The sequence below is a fragment of the Vombatus ursinus genome, unplaced genomic scaffold (genome assembly GCF_900497805.2).
Source record: "Vombatus ursinus unplaced genomic scaffold, bare-nosed wombat genome assembly UNPS02012122.1, whole genome shotgun sequence".
In the NCBI taxonomy this organism is placed as follows: domain Eukaryota; kingdom Metazoa; phylum Chordata; class Mammalia; order Diprotodontia; family Vombatidae; genus Vombatus; species Vombatus ursinus.
In genome coordinates this window covers 24,803-37,288 of record NW_020951900.1, presented here as the reverse complement: position 1 = coordinate 37,288, position 12,486 = coordinate 24,803, and the positions used below count along the sequence as shown (strand labels likewise).

General features: G+C 44.3%; 1 protein-coding gene across 1 annotated transcript in view; it reads left to right on the top strand.

The window, feature by feature from the left end:
- Positions 1-11,917, top strand: part of MAPKAPK5 (mitogen-activated protein kinase-activated protein kinase 5) — a 49,592-nt gene extending 37,675 nt beyond the window's left edge. The window contains exons 9-14 of the mRNA XM_027857399.1: positions 3-190; positions 4,934-5,054; positions 7,083-7,213; positions 7,532-7,647; positions 8,816-8,920; positions 11,665-11,917. Of these exons, the coding sequence (XP_027713200.1) occupies positions 3-190; positions 4,934-5,054; positions 7,083-7,213; positions 7,532-7,647; positions 8,816-8,920; positions 11,665-11,759 (756 nt within the window). The 3' untranslated portion in view covers positions 11,760-11,917. The remainder of the gene's footprint in view (positions 1-2; positions 191-4,933; positions 5,055-7,082; positions 7,214-7,531; positions 7,648-8,815; positions 8,921-11,664) is intronic.
- Positions 11,918-12,486: the final 569 nt, after the last annotated feature.

The following is a 12,486-nucleotide window of genomic DNA, read 5'->3' as shown; positions in this document are numbered from 1 at the left end:
AGAGCTGTGACTTGTGGTCCTTGGGGGTGATCATTTATGTGATGCTGTGCGGCTACCCACCTTTTTACTCCAAACACCACAGCCGGACAATTCCAAAGGACATGCGGAGAAAGATCATGACAGGAAGCTTTGAGTTTCCTGAGGAAGAATGGAGCCAAATCTCAGAGATGGCCAAAGACATTGTGAGAAAGTGAGTCCACAGAGGCTTTGTTCTGTTACCTCTCTGTTATTCATTTGAACAGATCAGCAGGGACTGGGAAGGGTGGGGGAGGGCTAGAGTTTGTGGGTGGACAGGGGAGGGATTGCTGGCATGACCTCCCACTGCTGTGGAGGGACAATGAGCCCAAACAACTGTGTTTTTCCACGACCCTTGGTATTTCCTTGTCACTCTTTTTGCTTTGCCTGAGGTCAGAAACCCAGAATCACTGAGTTAGAGAAGACATCCCTGTGTCCCTTTAGTCTAAGCCATACATGAGGACAAGTACCCTTTATGTTATCCTCAGTATGGTCATATTTGTCGTTTGTTTGGAGATCTGTAATGACCAAGGGCTCACCATCTAGTCAGGCAGCCTGGTCCACTTTAAAAGAAAAATAGAGCCTGGTCTTCCTGTTTCCCTGAGGCTGGAATTACAGGCAGGGGCTGCCCCACTCTGGTCAGCTCAGGAGCTTTGTGTTCCCAGAGGCTCCCTGTGTGGACCCCTTGGCAGCAAGGACCCCAGGCGTGCCTCTTCCTCGCTGGCCTGTTCCATTTTGGAATGCCCTGATTCTGAGTAAGTTTTTTTCTTACACTGAACTGAAAACCAGCCTCCTCAAAGCTTCCCTCCTTGCTCCGAGTTCTGTCCTCAGGGGCTGGGCAGAGCAAGTCCAGTCCCTCTTTTGCAGGACATAAGAGCTGACATTTATAGAGATCTTTGAGGTTTGCAAAGGCAGCTCAGTGGTACAGTAAATAGAGCACTGGGCCTGGAGTCAAGAAGACCCTAGTTCAAATCCAGCCTCAGATACTAATGAGCTGTGTGACCCTGGGCAAATCACTTAACTTGGTTGGCTTTGGTTTTTTCATCTGTAAAGTGAGCTGGAGAAGAAAATCGTCAACCACTCTAGTATCTCTGCCAAGAAAACCCCAATTGGGGTCATGAAGAGTCAGACATGATCTCCTGATTCTACTTTCTTCATATATAATCTCCCAGGTTTTTCATCCAGTTTTGATTATTAAGAGATGATTGAAGCAGGCCAGTCAGAGAGGATGGACAGAGAAGTAAGTAATGTACAGGAAGAATGGAATCAGTAGTACTAATGCCTACGTGGGCCAAGCTTAGAAAGGAATGCTGTAGGTAGCAGAAGAGGACTTGGCCTCCCAGTAACAAGGTTCAGTACTGTTTGGCCTCTGAGCTGGGTGTCCTTAAGGTGGTCTAGCAACAGACAGATTGACCTGTTGAATAGAGAGCAGAACTTGAATCAGAAAGACCAGTGTTCGAATCCTTCCTCTGGAACTTAGCAGCTCTGTGATCTGGAGCAATCTGCTTAACTTCTTACATAGCCTCAGGCAAGTCTCTAGGACTTACTAAGTTATATCCAGTAGAATGTAAACTCTTTGAAGACAAGGACTTGTTTTTGTCTTTGCACACCAAAGCATACCTTAATTAGTTAATTATTTTTTGATTAGGCCTTTGATTTCATTAGTCTCTAGGAATCTTTTGGTTCGGAGATTCCTTCTACATAAGCATAGGAATAACCCATTTTTGTCTTAGGGCGTTCCTGAGGGCACTGAAAGTTTAAGTTATTCCCTAGTCTTCGTCATACAAGCCAACATGTCAGAGGCAGAGATTGAACCAAGTCTTTCTGATTTCTGATCAGTGATCTTGGAGAGTCCCTGGAAATGAGAGAGGTGGTACAAGATTGAAGGTCAGCTGTTGTCCTGGGTTTTGACAAAAGGAAAGAGGAGAGTGTCAACATCTTGTTAGAGTTGTCCAGAAAGGCAGTGGATTGCCTGAAGAGCAGTGGGCTCATCTTCCCTTTGGAGTCTTCAGATGGATGCCGCACGCCTTCTCACCAAGTGCATTGTCCATCATTTGTTGGATATTCCTCTCCAGATTTAGATTGAACTGGCATACCATATAGCCACAGAGGTCATCTAGCTTTGTGATTCTGTGAGGAACTGAGAGATTTTATAGAAAATCAGTCCATCAAAACTCATTTATGAAGTGCTTGTTATGTGCCAGGCGCTGTGCTAAATGCCAGGGGTTCAAAAAGGGCAAAACCATTCCTTGCCTTCAAGGAGCTTACATTCTAATGGGGAAACAACTTGTAAATAACTGGATAAATGCTAGGTGTGTATAAAGTTAATGGAAGTTTTTCAGAGGGGAAGGCACTAGCAGCTTTGGCAAAGGAAAAAGGCCTTGTGGAGAAGGTGGGATTTGAGATTAGAGATATATTTATTTTTTCACCCAACTCTGCATAAAATAGTGTAGCTTAAGGGGTTGGGTGCTATGCTGTGCCTTCACTGCTTTGCCTTAAGCAAAGCTGAGTCTCAGTTTCTTCATCTGTAAAATGGGAATTATCTTTGCCACTTCTCTTAATGCCTGTCTGTGTTCCATGATGCTGATGAAATGTATCTCCATGTTTTATATCTGGGATTCTCAAACCAATTCCATTCTGTCCAATTCATCAAGCATTTTTTTAAGCACCTACTGTGTGCTAGGCACTACAGCTGATGATGAGAATGTAAAGACCACAATAAATCAGTTGTTGTCCCTAAGGAGCTTGCTAGGTCAGATTCATGCTATTGTCGAGATGCAAGTCTAGGCTGTTTCAAGTAGACTTTATCTTCAGCCTCACCTAATTTAGGAAGACTGATCCTTAGCCATCGGAGAGGACCTGAGCCTAGTCATAGCGCATAAGATGCTCTGGGGATGAAGAAGCAGACACATGTACGCACACATACCTCAGAAAAACACACATGCAGCATACACACATAGCTCTCCTGGCTGCCTTTCAGGAAGATCTTGTGATATGCCATGCTACTGATGTCTACTGGGGATGCAGATGGGGTAGACAAGCCCTGGAATTTCATCTGGGTCTGAAGCATCGTTCAATCAACAGATATTTACTAAATGCCTGTTATGTGTCTGGCCCTCTTTTCAGAGGTGAGAATGCAGAGACAAAAAGAAAACAGTCCCTGTCCTCAAGGAGCTTATCCTCTATTAGGGAAGACAGCAAGTACATAGGAAGTATATAAGATCCAGATAAACATAAGGTAGTTTGGGAGGGAAAAGGGGATCAGGAAAAACTTCCTATAGAAGACAGTGCTTGGGTGGAGTCTTGAAGCAAAGGAGAGATTTTGTGAGGTCAGGGCAAGGAGGGAGAACATTGCAGGTTTTGTGGGAGGGGGCAGAGCTGGTTAATGCAAAACCACAGAGATGGGGGAGAGAGCTTTGTAGAATGGAACAGCAAGGCCAGTTTGGCTGGACCGCCAGGTGCATGAAAGGGAATAATGTAGAGTGAAGCTGGAAAGGTAGGGTGGGAGCCAGCTGATGAGGTTTTTAAAAGCCATACAGAAGAGTAGTTTCTATTTTATACAAATTTGTTGCCGAGTTACACTTGAGTGGCCATTTCAATACTTGCTGCCAGGCAGCTCTTCTTCTTCAGTCCCTGGTGTGCCACTCCCAAGTGCCCCTTCCCGTGGCATCTCACTTGTTGATCTAGCTTTAGCCTACGTTAGACAACGTTACTGTGATATATGCACGGAGAAACTGGTCATCCTACATTAGAAAAATTGCATCCACTTACTCTTGCTTGTGTACAGTGTTTCTTGCTGGTGTTGTCCATCATGCCTACTTGAATGCCATTAACCTGTTGGCGAGCAAAGCTTAATGAAAAGGACTCTGGGTTTGAAGACAGAAAGCCTGGGTTCCTGTCTTCAGTTTACCACCTGGGTGACATTGACAAATCACTTCATCTCTCTAGGCCTTAGTTTCCTGTCTCTAAAATGAGGTGGTTGAACTTGATGACACTTAGGGTCCCTTCCAAATCTAAATTATGATCACATGATCCTAATGGGAATCTTTACTTCATAGGTGGCTTTTTGTTAGTTTCTCTGCAATCTCTAGCTTTCTAGAAAGTGTAATTAATTTATGTAATTAATTTAATAACAAAGTATAGATCCATTCCAGATTATTTTTTAGAAACTTGAACTGAGTAGCCCAAAGAGTCACAAACTTTGAAAGATCAGCTGAGTAATTTAGACTTGGGTGGCAGAACTATGAGAGGGAATGCAGTAGAAGTCAACTATGTTTGCTAAGGATAATCAGAAATTTATTGGTTAGTTCCCCAAGTCTGATCTAACCATCCATAGGCTATGTAGCAGTATTCCAAGTCTGAGTGCCGGTGCCTAGACCTTAGAAATACTGATATTAGCTTTAGATTGTCCCATGAAAGTAAGAGCAAGTCTGTGGTCCTACTTTTAGCTCTGTTGCTTTGTGGTCTCATTTGCTCTCAGCATTGGCCAGAATAGCCATTCACTGTAGTCATCCTTTGTGTAAAATAATTAATATTCAGAAATAGAGTGTCTAAATATACCTGAACTAAATCCTCTTCTCTGTGGTGTATCCTTTCTGCTTCTGCCAAGTCATCCATCTGTAACCTGAAGCCAAGTGGGTCTGATCCTAATGATAGGTTAGCAATTTAGCCCCAGTGTGAATTGACCAGGGATTCTTGAAGAGATGGCAGTATTAACACTGGAATTCCACAGGGTAGAGTAGGAGAGATTAGTTTATATAGGGCTTTTTATATACCATACGCTTCATTGAGCTTGACTGGCAAAATGAGGAAGGTGAGGAGAAGCTGGAAAGGATGAAAACTGCTCTAAGTCATGTGTTTCTATTAGGATTCCCACCAGGAGCTGGACACGTCAAGCGTGCTTGTCTTCTTCCCACAGATTGCTGAAGGTCAAGCCAGAGGAGCGGCTTACCATTGAGGGGGTGTTGGACCACCCATGGCTAAACTCTGATGAAGCTCTGGACAACGTGCTGCCATCTGCCCAGCTGATGATGGACAAGGTTTTTGCTGACACCTCTTTTGTTTCTGGGAAAGACTATTCTAGCAGGAATGTAGGGGTGAAGTATCATGTTATGATCAGTTGTCCTTTTAGGAGATTTCTGTGGTACTCAGGTAGAATCAAAGAGAGGACATTTGTGTAAAAGGAAGTACTTGTTTTCATAAAAGACTAGACCAAGACCTGGGACATATACTCCAGGGAACTGCCCACCTGCAGTTGGAGTGGTTGGAATGTAGGTCTCTATTCCCAGTTACCTTTGTTTTTTTTTAATGTTTGTTGAGCACCTCTCTTATATCTACCCCTGTGTTCTGCATTGTGGATCATAGAGAAGACTCAGTCCTTGACCTCAGGCTGCTTAAAGCCTTGTTTCTAATGTAGCAAACAGTTGGAAAATAGTGTCAGACAGCAGATGATTATGTCATTGTGTAGAACTGCAGAGGCTTTTAGAGTGCAGAGAAGAGGGTAATTAACATGGGCCAGAGGAATCCAAGAAGGATCCTAGAGGAATTAGGCCTCGAGCTGGGCCTCGGATGAGCCTGAGACATTCCCAGGGGCTAGTGAAGCACCAGGAACAAAAGCCTGGACTCTGAACCTGGAGGAAACTGAGTTTGACTCAGGTTGTGACTCAGATAAAGTTTGCTAGGGAGAGGGAACCAGGATGTGAAAGGGCTTGAAAGCAAGGCAGAAGAGTGTGGACTTAATGCTGTAGGAACCATTACAGGTTTCTGATGGCAGAGGGCTGTAGAGAAGGTGGTGTTTTAGGAAGGTTAGTTGCAATTAGTGTATGACTTTGTTTGGAAGGAGAAACGGCAGGTAGAGAAATCATCTAGGAACCTTTGGTAATAATCTAGGTATGAGCTGGTCAGGGTTTTGGATGAGTTTGTTGGCATTGGAAAAAAGAGGAAGGAATGGATGGATAAATGGAATACGAAGGACATTTGGAAGGAAAAATCCATCAGAAGAATCTGGTTTCTGGCTAGATGTAGAGGATAAAGGAAAGGGAGGATTCAGAGAAGATTTGGTGGTTTTGAGCCTAGAGAGTAGTGGTGTGATTGACAGAAAGTGGAAAGTGGGAGAGGTAAGATAGTTTGGGAGGGAAGTTGGGGAAATTGAGTTTGGGTTTGGTCTTAGACATATTGAGAAGATAGTGGGATATCTGGGTAGAAGCCTTCATTAAGCAGTTGGAAATACAGGGCTGGAGGTCAAGCAAGAGGTCAGGATTAATGGTGTGTATTTGGTAGTCATCACTATAGAGATGGTCTGGTTGAAGCAGGGAAAAGAGACAAGCTGTTCAAAGCAGTGAATGTAGAGACAAAAGAGCCGGAGGGCCAAAGACTGATTCACATTTAGGGGGCAGATGGAGGAGGAGGAAGAACCATGATTTGGGACATTCTTTACTGAGTGCTAGTTATAGGTAGTCTTTTTGTAAGGCTACATAATAGTACTAGAATTAGCTCTCAGATCTGATGGAAAGAACCCTGAACTCAGGGGTCGAAAGATCTGAGTATAGATCTTATGAAATATGAAAGTGTGCTTTACTAGCTGCTCTGGGACGTTGACCAAGTCTCTTGGTGTCTCTGACACTCATTTCCTTACTCATTGAATGGGAATATTTGCACTTCGTATCTCATAGGGGTTTTGGTGAGGATCTCCTGGGGTGGTGTGTGTGAGAATGTTTTGGTAACAGCAGAAGAGTATACAAGTGATTATTATTACTACCACTGCTACTATTATTACTGTTATTGTTGTTGTTACTACTACTGCTGCTGCTACTTTGTTTTTTAAAGCCTAATTCCTCTTTAGTTGCTCTAACCCAGATGTCTCTGGTAACCCACTGGCCATGATGGGATCCTAACTTGGTTTGGTAGAACCATCCCCGTGATACTTGGTGAAATTGGATTTAATGATTGAGTTTTCCTCCAACATGCCTCCATGCCTTTTTCAATCAGTCAGCAAGCATTTATTAATTGCCTGCTGTGTGCCAGGCACTGTGTCAAATGCTGAACTAACTCAGCTGCTTTCTATTCAGGCAGTAGTTGCTGGAATCCAACAGGCTCACGCAGAACAGCTGGCCAACATGAGAATCCAGGACCTCAAAGTCAGCCTCAAACCCCTGCACTCTGTAAATAATCCCATTCTCAGAAAGAGGAAATTGCTTGGGTAATTTGGTTTTGTTTCTGGATTGCTTTATTCCCCTTACAAACAACAAGGCTAATGTAGTTTGGTTCTGTCTACCCAAACCCAGCTGTGCAAAGAGTCTTCAGTTTTCTTCCTTACTTGCACATGCCCTGGGAGGATCTGACTCAGTATGTTCAAGGCATTATCAGAATTTGGGAGATGTTACCATGATATTATTTGAGCAATTTTCTATTCAAAGTCTTTCTCCTTGGGTGCATGTGGGGTTAACATCTTTTCAGAGATTTGGATTGGGAAATCTGACTTTTTCTTTTAAATTGCTTTTCCTCCAACGTTTCGAAGCACAAAGCCGAAGGATGGTGTCTATATTCACGACCCAGAGAATGGAACAGAGGACTCCAATGTGGCACTGGAGAAGCTACGAGATGTCATTGCTCAGTGTATTCTGCCCCAGGCTGGTAAAGGTCACACTCTTTAAGAATGCTTTCTTTGTTTGTCATCTGTGTGTGTGCACGTGTGTGCGCTTGGGTTTGAAAAGTAGTAGCTCTTTTAATAGCAGCCCTTCTATTTTTGTGCTTAACGCTTCAGGGTAATCTTGTGCCCACTAAGCAAAATCAGACGTGGAGCCTCAAAGATATATTGTCAGTTCTCTGTCCTTGGATTTCCTTGCCTTTGGACTTCTGCAGGGAGGGACATGGTTAAGTCTCTGAGTAGATGGATGAAGTTGGGAAATTTATCTCAAGCCCGACAGGAAGGGTAGAAATCTAAGCGGAGACTGAAATCTAGGTGAATCAGTCCAGGTTGCATTAAAGAGTGATTGCTGAATGTCTCTTCCAGCTCCTTGGCTTATGAGTCTGTGGTCAAGACTTTGCATAGCTTCTTGGTAGCAGGAAAAGCAACGCACTTAGTAGTTTAAAACTGGCCATTGCTGCTACTTTGTGATGTGTACAAAGTGTACCAAGCTCGAGGCTCTTGGTGTTTGTGAGTAATAATCATAGTATGTTCTCCTTTGCTTCTTGTTAGATACTAATGGGTCTTTGCAGCAGTCAGAGGGCTGACTGAAGGGCCTCACTTTCTTCAGTGACTGTTCAGATTTTAGGAGAATTCCCACAATTGCCCAGAAACAAGCCCTTTCAAGCCATTTCTTTAGTGATCCAATTGTTTTTGAGTTAGGAAATGAACTCAAAGTAATCAAGTGACTGTTGAGCTTTGTCCTGCCTGGCTTGGGGTTTCAAAGTCTGGTAGTGGTCATCCGTACCTCCCTGCTCAGGGTTTGATCAAGCCTAATGACTAGATTCATGTTACATCCCCCAACATTGAGGGTTTAGGGCTGTACTCTGCGGGGAAATGAATGAGACAAGGAAGAACCACGGGGGTCTAATGACCTGGGCCTATCTGGGTCCAAGCAGGGAAGGATACTAAGACTGAGGGTTTACGTATTCGATCTTCGATAATCAACTGATCAAAAATCCTGTCTCCTGGTCCTCCCCTTCCTTCCTGCTCCCTTTCTCCTTGCCCTCTCCCAGTCCCTCCAAGCCTCACCTAAGGAAAGGGCCTTCTCTGATGCTCCTTCTACCCTGTGCTGCTTCTGAGAAAACACAACTTCCTGTTCATCCCTTTCAATAGGAGAGAACGAAGACGAGAAGCTGAATGAGGTGATGCAGGAGGCGTGGAAGTACAACCGGGAATGCAAGCTCCTCCGGGACACCTTGCAGAGCTTCAGCTGGAATGGTACGACAGCTGGGAGAGCTCGCTTTCTCTTGTGGGTCTGCCTGAGGCCAGCCCCGAGATGGCACACAGAGGCGGATGTGTTGTCTGGGGAAGGTGGCAGGACCTCGGGCTGAGAGAGGCAGGGCAGGGCTTTAAGCAGCTCCCCACTGGTGGGGGTGGTGGCTGCTGCTGCTGTTATTATGAGTGTGAGTGAGCGATTCTCAGAACCCCGTTTTCATCCTGGAGGAGAACAGCCCCAAAGCATTCACACCAGGAAGGAGGAGGGTGGAAGGTCCGATAACTCACAAGATATGGAACTTTGGGAGAAACTGTCTGAGGCTGCCCTCGGGGCCACTGACAGCAGAGGAGAGTGATAACGATAGCTTGCATTTATAGAGCATTTTAAGGTTTGCAAGTGCTTTACAAATACTGTCTCATTTGATCTTCACAATAATTCTGGGAAGTAGGTGTGGTTATTATCCCCATTTTACAGATGAGGAAACTGAGGCAGAGGTTAAGCAACTTGCCCAAGACCACACAGCTAGGAAGTGTTGTCTCCAGCTCCAGCTCTATCCACTGTGCCAGCAGGCTGCCTACCGTAGAGGGGACGGAGATGGGACTGAGCTCCATGGAACCTGCCTTCTCTCTTGTCAGCTTACAATTAGAAGAAAGGAGATAGTGAGGGAACTCGTTAAATCTGGACGTAGCCAAGGGGAAGTTGTTTTGAAGTTTATTCTCCATGATGTATTCAAATAAAGGCAGACTGCTCTGAGTGGTGCTGGGCCTGAAGAGCAGACTTCAGCTCCCTGCAGATGTCAGGCCCAGACCAACGATCCCAGGGTGCTGAGAGAATTGTTGGAGAAATTGTGTGGAAAGCTGAAGATTGGAAGGGTTGCTGCAGGACTAAACAAGGGCAGGTGTTTTTCTGATTTTTTTCACAAAAAGGGAAGAGAGTGGAAGTACAGATTGTAGACCAATGAACTTAATTTTGATTTCTGGCAAAATTCTCGAGCAGACTTTCAAAGGAATGGTCAGTGAACATCTAGACAAGGAGGTAGGTGGTGACCACAGAGCAGGTCATATTCTACTACCCTTATCTCCTTTTCGAGCTAGGTTAGTTACCAGTCTGGTAGCTTGGAGGAATGCCAGAGTTTTAGTGTCCTGAACTTTTAGCAAAATGCTTGAAAGACTGTTTCATGGTTTCATTGTGTATAAGATGGATCAATACGGGCTTAGGAGGGTGCACTGAGGTGCACTTGAAATTGGACCCAAAAAGAGTCCTTCACAGCATAATGTTGCCTTGGAAGGAGGTTTCTCATGGAGTACCACTAGGATCTTTAGACATTTTTATCGGTGGATCCTAGAGAAAAATCATATGGTGTGCTTCTCAGAGTTGTAGACATCATAAATCTAGGAAGAGTGACTGACATGTTGAATGACTTAAGAATTTCAGAAGATTTGAGCAGGTTACAACACTGAGCCAAACTTGAGAAGCTGAATGTTAATAGGGACAAATATAAAGTCTTACATTTAGGTTTAAAAAATCGCCTTCACAAATACAAGAAGGGGAAAGTGTGGCTGTGTAGCAATTACTCTTTAAAAAATTTGGGTTTCTTAGTAGATAGAAAGCTAGACCTGGAGTCAGGAAGACCAACTTGCCTACTGTGTGACCCTGGGCAAGTCACTTTACCTCTGTTTGACCATTTCCTCAGCTATAAAATGGGGATCATCAAGTACCTACTTCCCAGGGGTGTGAGAAGGTATTTATAAAGCAGTTGGCACTCTCCCTTGCACATGTCAGTGCTTGTTCACTTCCCCCTTGTAGTCAGCTGGGTGATGAGGCTACCCTAAAAACTAACATGATCTTAGGCTACCTGAAAAGAGGAAGCGTGCAGAATGAGGGCTGACAGTTCCATCATCTTCTGTCCTGGTCAGACTACTTCTGGAATTGTGTATTTCAGGCTCAATGCCACCTTTTAGAAAGAACATTAATAAACTGGTGACTGTTTAAGGACCTCAGGATCACGCCATACTAAGATCAGTTAGAGGAATTGGAGATTTTTATCCTGGAAAGTGAAGATTAGGGGAGCCAACATGAGGAAATTGATAGCCCTTTTGAAATATTTGAAGGGCTAGAATACAGATTAGATTTGTCCTGCTGGTCTCCAAAAGACAGGACTCGGAGAAGGGTCAGTGCAAGTAGCAGCTTCCCAAGAGGTCTGCATTTAGACTTGGGTGATTACTTTTTTAGGGATGATTTGGAGTCAGATATGGTTTGGACTGGATGGTTTTCCAGTTCCGTGAGTATGTGAGTACCAGAATGCTGGGAGAAGGGGAAGATTCCTCTGTTGCCTTGGTATGGCTGCAGATTTGTTGCCTGGGCACATTGTGTGGTCGTCGCTTAGCTTATAGAGACTCCTACCTTTGGCAGAGATGAGCTCCATTAAGGTGGTGTGTGTGTGTGTGAGTGTGTGATAAGTAAACTGTGATTTTTTTTTTTTATAGAAGGCTCAAGGTACCTCTTTCCCCTACCCTGGGTGATGGGGCTGGCCAGGCATTGATGGTTAAAGGCCGGATGAAAGTATGCGCTACTGATCACACTTGGGCACTTGGGGGATTCCATCCTGAGCCTATCTTGGGTGGAGCTGGGTTGTATGGTAAACCCCATCCACTGCTGGATCCCTGTCCCCAGGGCATTATTTTGCCAGAGCAAACCTGTTGATACTGACTCTGTTCTTTTTTTTTGTCTGTCTGTTTGTTTTCAGGCCGTGGATTCACAGATAAAGTGGATCGACTAAAATTGGCAGAAATTGTGAAACAAGTGATTGCAGAACAGACCGCCTCTCATGAGTCCCAATAGCCACAGCCTCAGAGCATTAGTTTGTTTTTGTTTTGTTTTTTACATTTTGAAAATTTATTCCTTAACTGTACAAAGTAATTTTTATGTAAATTAATAAATCATAATTTCATTAAATTTCCATACTGCTGAAAGATGCTGTATAGGTGTAGATACAAGAATCATTGGTACTGTAATATTTTTTTAAGACAAGCTCAGTTCTTAGAGATAGATTGTGACTTCTGTATTGTTCATTCGTGTGTCTCTCAGACAGGACGGGTGATGTCACCAAAATCCTTTGATGTGTAACAGGCGCAGAAGCACCTTACCAGAGATGAGTAGCTAAGCAGCTGCACAGGCGTTTTTGCTCAGTAAAAAGCTGGAGTAGGCACTGTGGAATATAATCCCCTCGGTGCCCTGTGTCCTCCCCCCTGAACCATCAGGGCTGGGACGACAGGAGCATCGGGGGTGGGTAGCTCGGTTGACTTTGGCTCGAGATGGCTGTGCAGGAGAGCCCAGCAAGCCGCTCCTCATCCTGCTTGGCTTCTGAGGCTGGCATCACTGTGCTTGCCTCGGTTTGAGGGATTCTTTGGTGCAGAACTTGTCTTATTTCCTTTCCTGTTTTTCTCCTGGCCTTTCTAGGGTAGAATAGTAAAGTCCCCTAAGGTCTTCTCTTTGTGTAATGGTTAGGAATGAAAAGGGTTTGAATAGTTTAGTAAAGGCAGGTTCTACTCCATTTATTCTTTTTCTA